The sequence below is a fragment of the Aphidius gifuensis genome, linkage group LG1 (assembly GCF_014905175.1).
Source record: "Aphidius gifuensis isolate YNYX2018 linkage group LG1, ASM1490517v1, whole genome shotgun sequence".
NCBI classification, from domain to species: Eukaryota; Metazoa; Arthropoda; class Insecta; order Hymenoptera; family Braconidae; genus Aphidius; species Aphidius gifuensis.
This window is the reverse complement of record NC_057788.1, coordinates 30,280,768-30,301,135: the sequence shown is the minus strand read 5'-3', so window position 1 is coordinate 30,301,135 and position 20,368 is coordinate 30,280,768. Positions and strand designations below refer to the sequence as shown.

The following is a 20,368-nucleotide window of genomic DNA, read 5'->3' as shown; positions in this document are numbered from 1 at the left end:
TTTATAAAAATAAAATAAGAGGTGTGAATAGGTCGGTGAACTATTAATATATTATTTTTTTTTTTTTTAATAAGAAACAAGTCTGATGCTAAGATCAATCGGATCAGCACCACCTGACTTGAAATTAACAAGACACATAGTTAATTAAAGTCATTGGACTGCGGAAGTTTAATTTTTTTTTTTTTTTCATTTTACTTGCTGTTTGTTGCAACTCGCAGACGTAAATTATTTAAATAAATTTACCTTGACAAAATGCATTTCAATTATTTTTTTTTTTGCACTTGCTTATTGTGTGTGCTTTTTGTAAATTTACATGTCTAATATTGTGTTAATACACATGTGGCTAATATAAAAATGCCAATTGTTGTTGACATTTTTATATTTATTTTAAAATAAAAAAATAATATATAAATTAGTTGTTTATATATTTATTTAACGTTTAAATCAATATACCTATACTGATTTACATTATTTTAATATTTTCCAAGAAAAATAAATAAAAGAGTCAAGATGAGAAATAATAATAACAATAATAAATAGGCAAACTCAAATGCTCCAAAAAAATATTTTTATATTAAAAATAAAAAAAAAACATGGCGTCTGTGTGTTGCAACTTCCAGAGCAAATAAAATCAATTTTTTATCATCAAATTTTCGTTGATTACGATACTCCAAATCATAAACAACCATTTGATAATGAATACATAAACTAAATAAATATTATTTACTCCAAAAAACACGTAAAATTAAACGACATTATCAAAGAACGTCCAGAAAAATTATTCACTTTTTTAACATGATCGCAAGCAACAATATTGGAGCATAAAAAATCCGAACAAATCCGGCATAAAAACAAAAAAAAAAAAATATAAACAAAGCATCAAAATAAACACATGCATCTTGATGGATTTGTCCTTGACCCGATAATAAATAAAAATATTTACGTATCGCAATTTACAACCCAATTGTCGCTGAGCAAAAAAAAAAAAAAAAAAATTTAATTCAATTTTCTTACCCCAACAATGAAATTTTTTCTCTAAATTATCGTTGAATATGTTACTCCCCATGTTAAACAATGATATTATGATAAATTCAGCAATTCAATAAATATTATTTCACAATTAAAATCAATAAAACTTCAGGATTATAAGGAGCGTCCTTGAGCGTCCCGAAAATAATTTTTTTTACCGTGTCGTAGGCGAAATGGTCGAGAACAATATGACCGTAAAAAAAGGGGGGGAAGTATAATTGTAATAAAAATATAGACCAATTAAAATAAAGGGCCCTTGAACCAATGAGAATTTTTTTTTAGCAAATTTGAATATACTAGCGACAACGGACAAAATGACAAATAAATAAATAAACAAACAAAAATAAAATGCCTGAAAATTTGGTGGGACACATGTCATTTGTTTTGTATTAAAATATGTTAATAATATATTAATATTGTGTATTTTTTTTTAATTAAAAACAGGGATTGAATGGTTCACTTGGTGCCCAAGAAGTACTTGTTGATGAATTACGTGAAGCTGCTGAGCCATTACGTGAATCTTGTACACCAGAAGTTGGAAAAATTGTTGATGCTGCTGTTGATGAAGCTGTTCAAGCTTGGCAAGATACACGAGCTGAATTAGATGAACTTTGTACAAAATATCAACACGCTGTTAGACTTTGGGAAAATTATCGTGATTCAAGTGCAGCTGTTAAAGCCTGGGTTGATTTGCAAATGGGAAGTGTCACAAATTTACCACCTGAGGAAGCCTGTAAACAAGTCAAGGTAAAAGACATCAATCATATCAAGCTTTAATGATTAATCAACAAATTTATTTTACAAATTTAAGGACAATATTAAGTATAATAATAATCATAATCATAATTAGCAAAAAGAAAAAACCAGGATGTAGAAAAATTGGAATTACTTTACAATTTTAGTAATTTTTATTGAAAAATTTCAATAACCCAGTGACCTACTGGTTTGTTATTTACTAGTTGAAATTGTTGACATATCTCAACTAACAATAATGATAAATAAATAGCCTGGTATTTTTATTTTTTAAATAAAAACATCAGGAGAATTTTTAACACAAAAATAACTCAAAAAAAAAAAAATCTACATAACCTTTCTTGATTTGCTGGATGTTGTGACTTGACATTGAATGAAATAAATAAATTTAAAAAAAGAAATACAGATGATTCATAAAAATATAGAATAAAAAAAAATACACAAGACATCTGGCATCACTACGAGCTGGGGTGATATGAATGTATATAATGAAAAAAAAAAAAAAATCCCAATTTTCAGGAAGGTCATTGAGTGGGAGCACAAAAGATAGTAAAGTTTTTATCACTCGAAAAAATAAGATAAAAACAAATAATAATTATAACAAATTTCTACTTTGAAATAATATATTTTTATTTTATTATATAATTTTTTTTATATAAACAATAATTGCCATTGATAAAATTCAATATTTTTTCAAGTCAAATACTAAAATCAATATCAAACAAAAAATAATATTTTAATTACAAAAAAAAAAATATTACAAACAAAAAATAACAGAAAATAATATCGAAATATTATAAATAATAATTGTAGAATATTTTTTTGTTTAAAAAAAAAAATTATTATCAATTGTCAAGTTAGTTATTTAAATAGAAAAGAATGGATATTAGATTAGACTTTTTTTTTTTTCTATTATATCTGTATACTATCTTGACCCACGTGTACCCCCAGTGTCAGTGACTTTGTTAAATAGTGGAGGGATTCACCCTTCATTTAAACACAGACGAGAGGGTGCGGCAATACACAGTCATGAGTAGAGTACTATGTATGATTCATCTTTGTTCAACATCTAAAATTTATCTCACTCTTTTAACTCTGTGCCGGCATCGATCCCCGCAGATGCCAGTCTGGTCCACGACCATATAACACAACGCAACATATTAATATATTCTCCAACAAAATTACAAAAATATATCATTATTTGTATATCAAAAAAAAATTACTAAACTATAGTTTATCTATTTATTTATTTAATATAAATAAAATCATCTCACTATATTGTGTCTGTGCTATTTTTATCAACTTTTTTCATAATAACTTGAAACTATTTTTTCGTTGATAAATAAACTTTATCACTAAATATTTAAACGTGCTATTTGTTTATTTAATTTTTAAAAATATATATTTATACAAAAATAATTAATCAAGTTATTTAAAATATTTATAACATTTATTAATACAAAATTGACAATTTAAATTTGTTGATTTATTAAAAGACTTTTTTCTTTTTGACTAGTGAATAGATGAATTGTACAATTTATAGAGCACGTGTATTAATGTACAATGATCTGTGACACAAATGATGATGATGATGATGATGATGATAATTTGTAAGTCAGTGTTTTTATCCATGTGCGCAATGTTGAGTTGACAAAATATATAAGCCGGAAAATAAAATGTAAATTTAATAATATCAGAGGATAAAAAGTAAATGTCAATTGTTTATAAATAATTTAATATTATTTTTTAAATAAATTTAAAATGTGTACACCAGAAGAAATGAAGGTATTTAAAATGATAAAATTATTTTAAAAATAAGCTTGATGATTGATCATTATTTATTTATATAAAAAATTATTTTAAAAAATTAAAATTTATCATTCAGGTCACGTTTTGATACGTGATAATTTTTAACGGATACAATAGTCTCATAACTGATTTTTTTATAAAATCACACAAATGGTCATCATGGGAATAATTTCGTTTTTTTTTTTATTTTCATTATTCATGAAGGAGAGAATGAATGATAAATAAAAAAACAATTCCAATAATTCAGTAATCTAATTCAAAATATATACAACGACCTCGATTAAATGTTTATTTATTAAATGAAAAAATAAATTAAATTAATAATATTATTATCAAGTATAGAATAGTTTAAAATTTAAAATTTTTGATTCAACTATTGAGTTAAAGATAGATGAAATTAGAAATAAGTATGTTAAGTGGGAGGTAAATAAATTCGACAATGAATTATCATTGCAAGTAGACAGTACAGTAAAATTCCATTCTAAAAATAAAATAACTCACCATAATAAAATTCCAAGTGTTAAAAAAGAAACACAAATACTAAAATTATTTAAAAAACAAAAAGATAATTTAAATAATTAAAGCTAGGCTTATTTAAATTTTCAGGTGTGTGAAGAAACTCTTGCTGAGCATAAAGAACGTCTTGCAAAATTACGTTGTCTTGTATCACAAATTGCATCAGATGTTGGTCTAGATGCTGGTGGACCACTTCAATGTGAAGTTGAAGCACTTGGACGTCGTCTTGAAGATGTACGTGAGACACTGTCAACTCTTGCTGATACAGCAGATGCACGTGCTCTCAATCAAGAACTCACACGTGGTGGTTTACATCAAACAAAAAATTTCTTGGACTCTGTACAACAGGTAAATAATAATTTTCAATTTAAAAAATTATTATTATTTTTATATATTACAAAAAATTGAAGAAATAATGGAAAAACCTTGACACATCTGTTTTAAATTAAAAGAAAAAAAAATCATGAATCAGGAAATTAAAAAAAAAATTGAAATAAAATAATTCAACACACCTCAGGGTTGCTACTCGAGGATATAACGGAGGGTGCTTGGCACAGCTAAATTATTATACACAAGTTTATTTAATCGTATATATATATTTTAATTGTAGTTTCAAAACAATTTGTTGTGTCAAGGTCAGTAAGAAATTTACAACTTAAATTTTTCATTTCTCACTTTGTTCTGACGGGCACCAACTAAAATTCTCGATGAAAAAATTACAATATATATTTCTTTCTCTTTGTCTTTGAACAATCTATCATTCTCTGTTACCTATATATTAGCTAAATAATTTTAACTGAATGAGCTGTTAACGTAAATATTCAGACACACGTGTTTAGCCCTTAACAAACTTGAATTAACTTTTATTCAAGTCAAGAAAATTAATTTAAATACGTCGATTTTAAATTATGATAAAGTTTTACTTTTTATTATTTCTTTCTCTCTCTCTTGTTCATTTACACAAATATAAAATTAATTTAAATACAAACATTATTCAAGTGTGTTAATCTATGTATTCAAAATCGACGAAACAATTTTCTTACATTGTCCCTGAAATAATTGATTTTCTCTTTAAAATGAATAACAATAAAAAATAAAATTATATATTTATTTTGTTTTTTAATAATTATATTTACAGAGTCTTTCAACAGTCGGCCAAGGAGAATCTAAAGAACAATTGAAATTATTAAGAAATCATTTATTAGCATTAACTAAAACAGAGCCACAACTTCAATCAATAAAAGAACGTTCAGTTGAAATAATAACAGAAGATACAACAGTTGTTGAAGTATTACAACTTTGGCAACGTGTATTTCGTGATACATTTCAACAATATCATAGATTATCAACACGTCTTGTTAGATCTGAAGATGTATCAGCTGCTTTACATCTTTGGCATGAATATTTAATAAATGTACAAGACTTTTTATCAAATGGTGTACCTGGTGATTATAATGGTCTTTCTGAGCATAGAAATATATGTGAAGTACATAAAAATCTTTTAACTGATCAACAACATTTAATATTATCAATACGTGCTGAAAAAGGAAGAGATTTATTAGTTGCTGAAAAATTTAATGAATTAACAAATATTCATAATGAAACATTATTAAAAATAATGGATAGACATGGATCAGTTAGAAATAGACTTGATTTATGGGATAAATATCGTAAAGATCAAAATAAATTATTAACATGGCTTAAAGATATTGAACGTGAAAGAAGTAGATTACAATTACGTTTTATACATTTACGTAGACTTGATAAAATAATTAATAAAATTGATATGTTATTAGATAAATTACCAATTGGTGAAATACAAATTGATTCATTATCACAACAACAAAAAATATTATTAGCTGATTGTGAAGAAGCATTAGCAATATCAATACGTATGGAACATGCTGCAAATACTCAAAGAATAACAAATTTACGTGCAAGTCTTGAAACATGGAAAAAATTTGTATTTAGAATTAAAAATTTAAATATTAAACATATTGAAAAGGTGAATGAAATAACAAGTATATTTGCTGAAATAAGTCAAACATTTAATTCAACATATAATACAAATACAAATGATACAATACAACATGCTAAACAAAAACTTGATTCATTACAATATTATAAAACAAAATTAATTAATTCAACAAGTATACTTGAACAGCTTGATATTACAACTGAACAATTACGTGAATGTTTAAGTCCATCTGATATGAAAAATTTAAATCAACAATGTTCATTATTATGGCAACAACATGGTGATCTTGAGCATCAATTGGCATTATTAAATTATAAACTAAGTGAACGTCTTGGTTTAAAAAATAAATGGGATAATAGATATTCAAGATTTTTAATATGGTTAACTGATGCTGAAACAAGAATTCATAGTTGTGATTCAGGACATGAAGAACCAGAAGAAGCATTGAGACGTCTTGAGGGTGAATTACATGCTGAAATGGCATTAAAACAACGTGAATTAAATTGGATTAAAACAATTGGTAATGATTTAATTGAATTTGTTGATATTGATGATAGAAAATTAATTGAATCATCACTTTATGAAATTAATGAAAGATGGATTAAACTTATGAATACTGGTAAAGCAAGAGCAAATAAACTTATTGATATTATGCAAACAATGAGTTCATTAGAAAAAAGAATTGCTGAAATAAGAAGTTGGCTTGGTAAAATTGAATTACAATTAACTGAGCCATTTATTATTGAAAAAAAATCACAAAATATTATTGATAAAAAAATTGTTGATCATGAAACGCTACAAAAAACAATTGAAGAAGAAAGTGGTAATATTGGAGAAGTATTAAATCTCTGTGAAATATTATTGGGCGATTGTGATGCATGGAAAACATCATTTAATACTGAAACAATAAGAGCTGGTATGAATGGTTTAGAAAAACGTTGGAAATCAACTTGTGTTAGATCAGCTGATAGAAAAAGAAAAATAATGACTGCATGGAAATTAATACAAGAGCTGGATAATGTTAAAAATGATCAAGAAGTATGGATTAATAATATTGAAAAAGAATTAAATTTACTTGAAGATACATTGGATAAAATATCAAAAGAAGACACAGAACAAACAATTAATAAAGCACGAAGATTATTAAAAGATATTGATGCACATAGACCAGCTCAACAAATACTTGAACAAAGTTATAGTAGATTAGCCAAAGGAGGAATTGAACCAAGTAATTTAAAATCATTGACATGTGATGTTAGACAATTATTAGAAAAATGGCATTCATTAAAACCACGAGCAAATGGAATTATAACATCATTACAAAAAGAACAAAAAGCATATAGAGATTTTATAACTGCTCATGGTTCAGCAGTTGTTGGTTTAACACAAATTGATGTTAAATTAACACAAGTACAACATTTATCAACACCAGAACAACAAGCATCACCAAGAAAAAGATTAAAAGAAATTAATAATATTGAAAAAGAACTTGAAACACAAAGTCAAACATTACAACGAGCTGATGAATTAGCACTTATTGTTATGCAAGATTGTCACTCTGATGATGTACCAGCTGTACAAGAGCTAGTTGATGAATATCAGTTATTATGGCAAGATATTAAAACACGTGTTACAAATCTTAAATTACAATTTGAAAAAACAAATGAAAAAATTGAAGTTGACGAAGCTATTCAAGTTGAGACATTAAAATTCGAACAAGATTGTGCTGTACAAGTTGATACATTACCAAGACTTGTTAAAATGACATCTTGTGATGCATATTTAATTGAACTTGAATCAGCATTAAATGAATGTCGTGGTGCATTATGTGATCTTGAAAATATTGTTGCAAATGAACCAATTGCTGGACCTGGTATTTCAAATTCAGCTAAAAATTTAGCAAAGTTAATTGGTAGTTGTCAGTCTTCCATTGAACTTGCAAGACATTTACATGGTATATTATTACAAGATGATAGATTTAATAACGATACTGTTAAAAATAATGAAGTTGATCAATTGGTTTTACGTTATGAAGAGCTTATAATACGTGCTCGTGCACGTGAACAACAAATCAAAGAAATAAGGTCAGTTAACTTTTTTACAATTGCTTTTATATTGAAGTTTAATTAAATACATTAAACTCTATTATTTAACTAGAGATAATAAGCGCATGTTTGATTGATTAATAACATTCTTTTTTTTCTTGATCTTTGATTTTTACAACTGACAGGTCGCCTATTGTTGAAGCTTATTCTATTCCATGTGAACAGTAAGTTATTTTCTAACAATTAATAACTAATAATTTTTTCCATTTTCAATATAACAAAATTAATTTAATAATAATAAATAATTAATAATTAATATACGCAAACAAAAGTAGATTGTATTAATTTAAAAAACGAAAATTAATTTAACAGTGATGATGGAAGACTTACATGTCCATTATGTTCACGTCGTAATTGGGCACAACTTGACATTGATCTTTGGCGATTAGAAAAATGGCTTGATTATGCTGAAGCCACACAAAGTGAACAACAAACACCTCCATCTGCTATTGAAGATTTAGAAGACATTGTTCAAGATCATCGTGAATTTCTTCTTGATTTAGATAGTCACAAAAGTATTGTTGTTAGTTTAAATATTGTTGGAACTCATCTTGCTGCTCATACTGAAGATACTGATAGAGCAAATGATCTTAAAAATAGATTAGAAATTTTAAACAACAGATGGGAACGTGTACTTAATGCTACTGGAATTTGGCAAAATTTACTTCAAGCTGCTTTAATTGGTAATCAAGATTTTCATCGTATTGTTGATGAACTTTTAAATTGGCTTGAAATGACTGAAGAATCAATACGTGCCAGTGAACCAATTGATTTAACTGAAAACAGTAATATTCTTCGATTAAAATACGAAAAATTCAGGTATTTTTTTTGTTCATTTTATTTTTCATTCAATTAAATTATTATTTTCATTTCAATTGTAATTTTTTATTCAGGGAATTGAGAAGTGATTTGGAAAGATGTGAACCAAGAGTTTTATCTCTTCAAGAAGTTGCCAATCAATTATTAGACGAGCACGCTGATTCACGTAATCGCGTACAAGAATTAAGACTTCGTTTACAATCACTTTGTCGATTAACTGGAATTTATGCTCTCAAGCTAGGTGCCTCATTGGGTTTAGATCCAAAAGAAGTAGGTCTTGCAGCTACCACCTCTTCTTTAGCATCTCTATCACACGATGTAAGTCTCATTTATTATTAAAAGACTAATCATTAAAAAAAAAAATTAGTAAAAGACAGAGAAATATTAATGCACAATTATAAAAATCCACAAGTCAAGTAATAATAATAATAACAACTATTGAAAAATAAATATTTAGTTAAAATTATAATTAGTATAGGTAATATATTATGTAGATAAAATAACACACTTCACATTGCACAGTATATACTTTATAGTTTGTGTTTTTTCTTTTGATAAATTTCAGCTACTCGATGAAGCTGCCTCGGCTGCCAGCAAATCTGACCTCACATCAATGGCTGAGTATGTTTTTTTTTTTTGTTTGTAAATTTTATTTGAGTTAATTTGACTATTATTGTATATATTCTAAAATTTAAAATATATATTTTATAAAATGTTATTTATAATTAATTAATTATTGTTACAGTGGTGACGAAAACGATCGAACGGTATTACTACGTGGGTACCGTTTTATCGGACGAGTATTAAGAGCTTCCCTTCCTATACAAGCACTAATGCTAGTTTTACTTGGTGTTGCTTCCTTGGTACCAAATGCAGAAGAGGACTACAGTTGTATGCTCTCTAATAATTTTGCAAGAACATTTTCACCAATTGTTGATTATCCAAATGGTCCACCACCTTTGTAAAACGATATACAAAAAAAACAACGAAAAAAAAGCTCCATGAAGCTCATTGCATAACAGTTTACAAAAATTTTTATTTATTATTCATTTTACACGTATTTAAAAATTATTTAACAATTTCTTTTTTTTGTTATTACACAATCGTTTAATTATTTTCAATATTTTTTTTTATATAAATATTATATTTATGATGTTGTTACAAAATAATAATGGACCAAAATATATATTATAATTTATATTATTGAAGAAAAAAAAAACAAATATATTGTCCTGATTTGTATTATTATTTAACTTTTAATTTTGATTTATTTAAATGATAAATGGTGGCTGGGAAAACTTATTAATATTAAAAAAAAAAAGACAACGAACTAACTTTAATATTGTAAAAAAAAATGTAAATGGTGCTGTATAAAAATAAGATGCATCGATTATTGCCGAACGAATAACGAAAAAAAAAATCAAACACAAAAGATTGTATTTTAAAAAAAAATCAATCTTGTTATAATTAAAGAAAAAAAATGAAATAAAAATTGGACTTATCGCACGTGAGCTTCATTATGTATTTTTATATAAAAAAAAAAAAAAAAAGTCAAGAAAAAAAAAAGAAACGAGCTTCACAATATTTAAAAAAAAATATATATATTGATTATATATAAAAAATAAAAAATTGTTTATTAATATATCGCTGAAAACAAATTAAAATATGATGCAATTATTTATTAGTATTTATTTTATCCTTATCCTTAATTTTACAAAAAAAAATATATATATATATTTAACAGTAAAATAATAATAATAAATAAATAATTTTGCCATTTAATTATAATTTATTTTATAAATTATCACACAAAGTATAAAAAAAAATTTGTACAGTCTTTCTGAAAGATGTCTATATTACATTATCTATAATTAGTGTAATAAAAAATAGATTTTCTCCATCAGCATAAATTTTAAAAAACATCTTATCAGAAAAAAGAAGAAAAAGAAATTTAAAAAAAAAATTAAAAAATAATATTAATATATTATTTAAATACTTGATTGTTAATTACAATCATTTTTAAGTTCTGACAATTGTTCATAGTACTCTATGTATAATCTCTGCCATCTAAGATGACCACCAATGACTTTTAATACATCATCAAGTAATTGATGTTTTTTTAATCCAAGTATCATTGGATCCCAAGTACTTTTTGATGCTGAACTGTGACTTGGTCCCATTAATTCATCAAGAATTACTCTCAGTCGTTTTTCAAGTCCTTCTATAAAAATCAATATAAACATAAATTAGTAAATATAATTAATAATTAATTGTATAATAAATTGCAAATGTTATTTTTTTATAATATTACCTTGTGTTAATAAAAATGATACAAGTGCCATACACCAATGTGCATATTCTTGTGAGCTACCCAATGCTTTTGATGCTAATAATTGTTGTTCAAGATATGACACAACACTTGGTCCATTATAAAGTGGATTTGGATTTGGTTTAGTACCACCAGCAGTTCTATTAAGTCCTTCTTGTAATGATGATAATGGTCCTCTTGGTGGTCTACCACCAGCATTTTGTGCAGACCAACGCCAAATTGGATCTTGACTATCACCAACCAACAACCATGTACCCATTTCTTTATTAAATATATATGCTCTTGCATTTGTAAAACCTAAATGTGGCATACCATTATGTATATTACATGATAATAATGAACAACCAGATGTAACTAAATGTCGTGCTGATGTTGATACTGTTAAACGACAATTATCACCAATTTCCCATACACGTACAGCACCACAACATGATATAACCATAACAACATTACCAACAGCATGTATTTTAGCAAATGGTGATGGTGGTACTAATGGTGGTGCTGGTCTTGTACCTTTTACTGGATCAAATATATGTATACTACCATCTTCTAAACCAACAACAATAAGTCCAGCTGATACTGCTAAACCAACAGCATTATAACCCATATATAAATCCCATGTTGGCTCAATATCTGTACCACGAAATACTTGTAAATGTGATAATTCTTGTTTATTTATCACTGTTACAGCATAATGAGCTGATTGTTGTGACATTGATTTGGACGGTTGTAATGGTGGTAATACATTACCACTTGTATTACTATTATTAAAACATAATTTTGGCTTTTTATAATTTTGTGATGGACTAATATTATTTTGTAATATACTATTGTTAATATTATTTTGTGATTTGCTACTATTATTATTACTATTATTAATATTATTATTATTACTACTATTTATATTTTGTGTTTTACTATTATTCGTACTATTATTATTGTTGTTATTATTATTAATAGTACTATTATTATTCTTGGTATTATTAGAATTACTAATTATTTTTGTAACTGATAATTGACGTTTTTTTAATTTTTGTCCTTGTTTTTTATTTGATGATGATGATTCTAATGAATTTGTTGTTATACTAACATTTGGTGTTACAACATCATTACGTTTTTCAATAATAATTGAGCTTTTTGTTTGTGATGTACTTGTAAATGTTGGTGAATTTTTAGCTGCTGGTGTTTCATCTAAATTTTCAGTTGAATTAATATCTGGTGATGGTGGTATAAACATTGGTGTTATTCTTCTTCTACCATCAGATGTTCTTGTTTCAATTTGTTTATTTATTGGTCCTTTGACTGGTGTTGTTGTTGTATTCGTCGTTGTTGTTGTAGCTGCTGTGGTTGTTGATGATGATGATGTTTGTGTTATACCATTTGATAATGGTTTATCATTTTTTGTTTCTGGCTCTGATATTTTTAAATTTAATAAACTTGGTGTTTCCATAACTGTACATGCACCTGGTACTAAAGGTTTTCCATAAAGTCTTTCATGAAGAATACACTGTAAAATAATAATAATTAAAATATAAAATAAATTTGTTGTGATAAAATAATTTAAATAAATTTAATAATTATTATTACTTGTTCAGCAGGATCAAGTGGTTGACCAAGTTCTTTTTCAGTAAATTGAACAAATGCAACAGTCCCATCCCAAGAACATGCTGCAAGACGAAGACCACATGGTGACCAACTTAAATCAAGAACAGAATGTGTAAATAGTTCATTTATTACAACTAATGGTCTTTTTAATGAAGTCAACCATACAGATAATGATCTGTCTCTTGAGCCAATTGCTACACAACAATATTGCTGTGGTTTTGATGATCCTGGTTGATTTTTTTGTAAAATATTACCATTAAAACGCTAAAAAACAAAAAAAAAAAACAAATGAATTTTAATTAAAAGAAAAAATAAAATAAATCAACAACTTACAACACAAGTTACTGCTTTTCTGTGTCCAACAAAATCTTTATCTTGTGTCCAACCATCACGTTCAATAATTTGTGCAGTAGGACCACCACCATTCATAGCATGTGCTGATACAAGATATTGTCCATCTGGACTCCAAGATAATCTTAATACATGAGTTGTACCTCCACATTCATCAAATGGCTCAGATATTAATGCTGAATCACCCCAATCAGCTGTTCTCCATACTCTCAATGTTCTATCATCTGATTGTGTAGCTAAATATTTACCAACAGGATCCCATGTAACACCTTTAACCATACCAGTATGACCTTTTAAAATAGCAACAATTGCTGGAAATTTTGTTGCATCCCATACAATAACACTATTATCAACTGATGCTGATGCTAGCCAAGGACTGTGTGGTGCCCATGCAAGATCTAATATATCACCTTCATGACATCTTAATGTTGCTATACAACGCCAATTTTCTACACTTGGTTTACTACCAAACATTGAACTTCCACCACCACTATTTGATAATCTCCATATCATAATAACTTTATCATCACCACCTGATGCTAATAAACCATTTGCACTCCATCTTACACAATTTACACATGCTGAAAAATAATTAATTTTTATATTTATTATATAAAATTATAATTGAGACATTCTATTAATTTATTTAATTTTACCCAAATGATTGTCCAATTGACAAAGCATTTTTGGAACATTTTTATCACGTTCAGCTTTTGCATTTTTTATTGGTTCCATATTCCATATAACGACTCTCCCAGAATCACCACCTTTTTTAATAATAAAAAAAATAATAATAATATTTGGTTGTTGTGGAAAAAAAAAAGTATGAAAAACAAAAAAAAAACAAATAATATTTTGAAAAATTACCTTGGCCTCCAGTGGCAAAACGTTTACCATCAGGATGAATATCAACAGAAAATATTGGAAGATCTGTATTAATTAAAATTTATAAATTAATATTAATGATATGTAAATAATTTATTATATGAGAATAAAACTTACCATCATGAGTAACCCAATTCGGCTTGAGAAGCTTCATAATGTCAAATTTTTATATATTTTAAAATAAATGAAAAACGTATAATTATTCCATGTATTTTATTTGTTTATTTAATATTAATTTATTGATATTATTAATCATAGAAATTTATGAGTAAAAACAATAAAAGCTGTTGGGGATTTAATTGTAAAAACTACATAACCCTTAATTTTCAGATGCAAACTGATCAAAATGATAAGTGATGCGGACAGAGTTGCCACTTTGCCAGGTGATCTAGACCCTGGGGTCCAGAATCATCAGTTTGTTATGGAAAAATCAAGTATCCCTGCTTAAATCCTGTCCAAGATTAACAAGAATAAATGTTGTTTGTATTTTTAATTAACAGCTTACAAATTAGAGAAAGGTTGGATAATTATTTGTGGCATTTTATTAACATTTCGATTTTTGTTATTTATTAGATTATAATTTTAATTATTATCCAACAATCGAAATATAGCTACCACAACAAAAACTTGAAAAGCTACTAAAAATTTCGCCATTTTAAAATTAAAGAAATATTTCTGAACGCGACCATCATTTTTCTATTGTTTTTTTTTTTTTTTTAATTCGAAAAAATTAATCAAATTTATTTATTTGTATTTCGAATGATTTTCATAGAAATTATTGAGTTAAAAATTTTTCTATTAGAAATTCGAAACAATTCGAAATTAAAAAATTAGAAATTTTTTTTTTTTTGCAATGCCATCTGTTAACCGGTTGTCAAATAATTGTTTGTCAAAAATAATTAATTAATTAGAGCATTGTTAATTAAAATTTTATATATAAAAAAAAATTAATAATAATTGTATTTTGTTATAGTTTTATTTTAATATTTTTGGAATTTAAAGCTTATTTTAATTTTTAGTAATAGTACAAGTGGCTGCAAGGTTATGACTGTGCAGTTTAATTACAATAGAAAACAATAGAAAAAGAACACTTGTTTAAATATTGTCAAACATCAAGTAGTAATAATGTTGTAACGTGGATATATTTTTTTATTTCCAAGTATAAAAACTGATTGTGACACTTGGCAATACAATTATTTATAAACGATTCAACTGGTTTTTTTGAGCAATAAATACTGGAGAATGGATTGATTTTAATCATTTGTTCTTCATCATTTGACGAGGCAGTATCTCTTCTTGCTGAAGAAAAAATATAATCACTAAATAAATATTTTTAAACAAATTATTTCATCTTAAACTGACAAATCTTTCAACCAACATCAAATTATTATCAGGTAAATAAATAAAACATTAATTATATTTGTAAATTGGAAAAAAAAAAAATTTTTCATCATCATGGTTTTTGTTGAAAGCTGATAAATTTCTATCACGACTTCCTGCTTTTTCAATTTGATAAAAAAATTGTATTAAATATATTTAATAATAATATTTATAAATGATAATTTATTATAAATTTTTTTTCTAATTTCATTGAAACCACAATATCACGAGTACAAAAATACATTTTCTACAACAATAAAATTATAAACTATTTTTATCATTAAAATTGGCTTAAATTGCATGAATTATCTTGAAATAATAAAAATAAATTGAGCTATTTATACGATATGATTTTGCTCGAGGTCTATAATTCTACTTGAATCTTAGTTAATATAAAAAAAAAAAAAATTCTTTAAGCAAACAAATGATTCACCATCAATCACATGTCACAATTTATCTTTTCTAAACCGTTATAAACTTCCTGTAATAAAAAAAAAAAAAAACTATCTTTTCCTCAGCTACAAAGGTTTAATTTTTTATGAGCTTTCACTCCACGTAGTTTGAAATTTACCATCCAAAAATTTAAATTTATCATTTAACATAAAAAAAAGAAAAAACTAATTAATATGAATTTATTCAATTTGTTTCAGACGATTTTATACATCATAAATAACAATGACAATTAAAAAAATATGTTGTATTGGTGCTGGCTACGTTGGTGGTCCAACATGCAGTGTGATTGCTCTTAAATGTCCAGAAATTATTGTTACAGTTGTTGATAAATGTAAAGAAAGAATTGCTCAATGGAATTCAGATCGTTTACCAATTTATGAACCAGGTCTAGATGATGTTGTTGAAAAATGTCGTGGTAAAAATTTATTTTTTTCAACTGATATTGAAAGAGCAATTGAAGAAGCTGATTTAATATTTATATCAGTTAATACACCAACAAAAACATTTGGTCATGGTAATGGTAAAGCTGCTGATTTAAAATATGTTGAAAGTGCTGCAAGAATGATTGCACAAATAGCAACATCTAATAAAATTGTTGTTGAAAAAAGTACAGTACCAGTTAGAGCTGCTGAAAGTATCATGAATATATTAAATGCTAATCATAAACCAGGTGTTGAATATCAGGTGATTCATATCTCTATTTATATATTTAATATTGTCAATGATTATTATCTCGTTTACCTTAACATCATTTTATTATTTTAAAACTATCAAGATTAATTTATAACGTATTGTTTTGTTATTTATTTTATATAGATATTATCAAATCCTGAATTTTTAGCTGAAGGTACAGCAATCAATGATTTAATAAATGCTGATAGAGTATTAATTGGTGGTGCAAATACACCAGGTGGTCAATCAGCAATTGAAGAATTATGCCAAGTCTATGAACATTGGATACCACGTAAAAATATACTTACAACAAATACATGGAGTTCTGAGCTATCGAAATTGGTAAATTATTAAATTAAAAATGTATTTTTTTGCTGTTGATTTATTTATTAATTATAATTGTTTTTTTTACAGGCTGCAAATGCATTTTTAGCACAAAAAATATCAAGTATAAATGCATTGTCAGCAATTTGTGAAGCAACTGGTGCTGACATATCAGAAGTTGCTGTTGCTGTTGGTATGGACAAAAGAATTGGCAAAGAATTTTTGCAAGCATCTGTTGGTTTTGGTGGTTCATGTTTTAAAAAAGATATATTAAATCTTGTTTATATATCTGAGTGTTTAAATTTACCTGCAGTTGCTGCATACTGGCAACAAGTTATTGACATGAATGAATATCAAAAAACAAGATTTTCAGCTGGTGTTATTGAATCTCTGTTCAATACTGTAACTGATAAAAAAATTACAATATTAGGTTTTGCATTTAAAAAAAATACTGGTGATACTAGAGAGTCACCAGCAATTCATGTTGCTAAAACACTTCTTGATGAAGGTGCTATTTTACACATATATGATCCAAAGGTACACTTTATTTTATTTTATTTTATTTATCATATTGTTGTGAAAACTTGAGTTGTGTTTATTTTATTTATTCTCATTATTTGCATGATTTTTCAGGTTGAAGAAAGCCAGATCATTGAAGATTTGTCAATGGATCATGTGCCAGACTTGAAACATAAAGTTAAAATATATCCTGATGCATATAGTGCTACAAAAAATACACATGCTATCGTTCTTTGTACTGAATGGGATGAGTTCATGGTACTGAGATAAATATTAACAAAATAATGATAAGATAATTTTTGAGCTACTTGAGTATTGTATGTTTTTTTCTTATTTTTTTTCCAGCAACTGGATTACGAACGTATTTATTCAGAAATGACAAAACCAGCTTACATATTTGATGGAAGAAAAATATTGCAACATGATCGTTTGCAAAAAATTGGCTTTATTGTACAAACAATTGGAAAAAAATTAACAAGATCAGCAATTTCAAGATCTTGGGGTAGCCAATCACAAATATAATTATTAATTAAATATAAACAATTCAATAAAACACATTCCGATGAATAAAAAGAAAAGAAAAAAATCACATTAAAAAAGAAATATCTCCACTTAAGTATATTTTAACAATAAAAAATTTAAATTTACAAAAATAAAAATAAATAATATTAATAATGCAATAATTAATAATAATCAACAATAAATTTGCTTACAGTATTTTTTTAATATTTTAAATATTAACAAACAAAATGTATTTTAGAATTTTTAATTAAAATAATAATTTTTTAAAATTGTAAATAAAATAAAATTGCAATAAATAAATAAATTTTAAATTTATTATCAAAATAAAAAATTTAAATTATTAATCATTTAATAAATAATTTTATATTATAATTGAATTTATCTTTAATCATGAATGATTATTAAATTAAGCTGAGATTTTTTTTTTTTTTTATCAATATTTATTATCTAATCTAATTGTTTCGAAATTTTATCACTTTAGATGCTGGCTGTTGAGACTTGAGGTATTTATTACTGACCAAAAGTATTTTTTTCTTATCTTGCATAAGTCACATGATGCCATGATGGTTACGCCCATGTGACACGATGCCATTTCCAATCATGAAGACAAAAAAACCCATCCCCACCATAACATCTGGTCTTGAGAATGAGGCAAATTTGCAATGATTCATCAAAATCACAGTCGACAACGTGGCTGGAATCTGAATGACATTATTCTTGTGTCAAGTCAATCAGTTAACATAAAATAACAATGAATAAAATGAAAGATTCATTACCATCATGCACATCATTACCATTGTCATTATCATCAGAAGATTTAAATGATTTAATTGACACAACTAGAGATTGGGCATTGATGCATGGTCTATCAGTAAGACCAATAACAAATACAACAAAAGATATTCTTCAACATAATTATACAGTATATTTTACAAATAAATTATTTAATATTTATGAAACAGTTATAAATGAAGGAATAAGACAAAAAATATCACTTGGTTTATTTAGATCAGATTTAATGCTTGAAACAAGTTGTACAAATGATTGTAAAAAATTACAACCATTTTGTTGTTGGAAACAAGTTGAAATGAACACAATGGCATCAGGAATGGCATGGCTTGGTCCAGCTACAACACAATTACATAAATTTGTTCTTAATGAAATTGGTCTTGGTGATGCAATTATTAATTTACCAGATAATAAAGCCATTGAAGGTCTTTGTAGTGGAATACTTGAAGCATGGAAAATATACAATGATCCATTGTAAGTTAATTTAAATAAATAATTATCAATTGTTAATTGTTTACTAATTATTATTAAATTTATTACAGGGCAATAATAATTTTTGTTGTTGAAGATTTTTCATACAATATATCAGATCAACGTTTTCATGAGTTTGAAATAAAACGTCAAAATCCAAATGTTAAAGTTGTTAGAAAAACATTAACACAATTATCAAATCAAGCTAAACTTGGTATCAACAATGAACTTTTAATAAATAATAATAAAGTAGCTGTTGTTTATTATCGTTGTGGATATGAACCAAAACAATATCCAACACAAAAAGAATGGGATGTTAGATTATTAATTGAACGTTCATTAGCAATTAAATGTCCATCAATTCAATATCATTTAGCTGGTACCAAAAAAGTACAACAAGCACTTGCTAATTCAAATGTTGTTGCAAATTATTTAAACAATGATAAAAAAGTTGCATGTATTGAAAATATATTTACCGGTTAGTATAAATAATTAAAACAAAAAATACAAATTTTAATTTGTTTTTAAATTTTTTTTCAAGGTCTTTACTCATTGGCTCTTGATGAAAATGGTAATGCAGCAACAGATATGGCATTAAAATATCCAGAACGTTTTGTTATGAAACCACAAAGAGAAGGTGGTGGTAATAATATTTATGGTAAAGATATTAAATATTTTTTACAATCAATTAAAAATCCATGTGAACGTACAGCTTGGATTTTAATGGATAAAATAACACCACCTCAACAATTAAATTATCTCATAAGTCCAAATAATAAAATTCAATTATCTAATGTTGTATCTGAACTTGGTATATTTGGAGTAATCATTGGTGATGAAAATAATATATTAATTAATAAACAAGCTGGTCATATATTTAGAACAAAATTAACAACATCAAATGAAGGTGGTCTCATGAGTGGTACCGCATTTTCAGACAGTCCTTATTTAATTGATTTATAATTAGCTAATCAATTCATTCATGTAACAATTAAATCATTAAAAAGAAAAATAAATAAACAAATTAATTTTTTATATATAATTATTATTAAATAAATA

The 20,368-nt window shown here is 26.0% G+C and overlaps 4 protein-coding genes across 4 annotated transcripts in view; 3 read left to right on the top strand and 1 right to left on the bottom strand.

The window, feature by feature from the left end:
• The window catches only part of LOC122860336 (nesprin-1), a 67,202-nt gene extending 57,269 nt beyond the window's left edge, over nucleotides 1-9,933 (top strand). Inside the window, exons 30-36 of the mRNA XM_044164121.1 lie at nucleotides 1,474-1,776; nucleotides 4,198-4,455; nucleotides 5,246-8,169; nucleotides 8,316-8,354; nucleotides 8,503-9,009; nucleotides 9,084-9,327; nucleotides 9,755-9,933. Coding sequence (XP_044020056.1) covers nucleotides 1,474-1,776; nucleotides 4,198-4,455; nucleotides 5,246-8,169; nucleotides 8,316-8,354; nucleotides 8,503-9,009; nucleotides 9,084-9,327; nucleotides 9,755-9,760 — 4,281 coding nt within the window. The 3' untranslated portion in view covers nucleotides 9,761-9,933. The remainder of the gene's footprint in view (nucleotides 1-1,473; nucleotides 1,777-4,197; nucleotides 4,456-5,245; nucleotides 8,170-8,315; nucleotides 8,355-8,502; nucleotides 9,010-9,083; nucleotides 9,328-9,754) is intronic.
• An 896-nt stretch (nucleotides 9,934-10,829) lies between these two features.
• LOC122860339 (protein HIRA homolog) lies at nucleotides 10,830-14,667 on the bottom strand. The gene is made up of 8 exons (XM_044164123.1): nucleotides 14,297-14,667; nucleotides 14,162-14,224; nucleotides 13,951-14,061; nucleotides 13,277-13,875; nucleotides 12,926-13,207; nucleotides 12,320-12,845; nucleotides 11,321-12,130; nucleotides 10,830-11,230 (listed from the first exon to the last, which is right to left on the bottom strand). The coding sequence occupies exons 1-8, from the start codon at nucleotides 14,331-14,333 to the stop codon at nucleotides 11,013-11,015; spliced, it is 2,646 nt and encodes an 881-aa protein (XP_044020058.1). The 5' UTR covers nucleotides 14,334-14,667; the 3' UTR covers nucleotides 10,830-11,012.
• Nucleotides 14,668-14,869: 202 nt separating this feature from the next.
• Nucleotides 14,870-18,392, top strand: LOC122860338 (UDP-glucose 6-dehydrogenase). The gene is made up of 6 exons (XM_044164122.1): nucleotides 14,870-15,573; nucleotides 16,210-16,696; nucleotides 16,829-17,026; nucleotides 17,099-17,545; nucleotides 17,642-17,785; nucleotides 17,873-18,392. Exons 2-6 carry the CDS (start codon nucleotides 16,235-16,237, stop codon nucleotides 18,047-18,049), a joined length of 1,428 nt encoding a protein of 475 aa, XP_044020057.1. The 5' UTR covers nucleotides 14,870-15,573; nucleotides 16,210-16,234; the 3' UTR covers nucleotides 18,050-18,392.
• A 129-nt stretch (nucleotides 18,393-18,521) lies between these two features.
• On the top strand, nucleotides 18,522-20,285 carry LOC122860335 (glutathione synthetase-like). The gene is made up of 3 exons (XM_044164120.1): nucleotides 18,522-19,312; nucleotides 19,381-19,787; nucleotides 19,851-20,285. Exons 1-3 carry the CDS (start codon nucleotides 18,801-18,803, stop codon nucleotides 20,270-20,272), a joined length of 1,341 nt encoding a protein of 446 aa, XP_044020055.1. The 5' UTR covers nucleotides 18,522-18,800; the 3' UTR covers nucleotides 20,273-20,285.
• The last annotated feature ends 83 nt before the right edge of the window (nucleotides 20,286-20,368 follow it).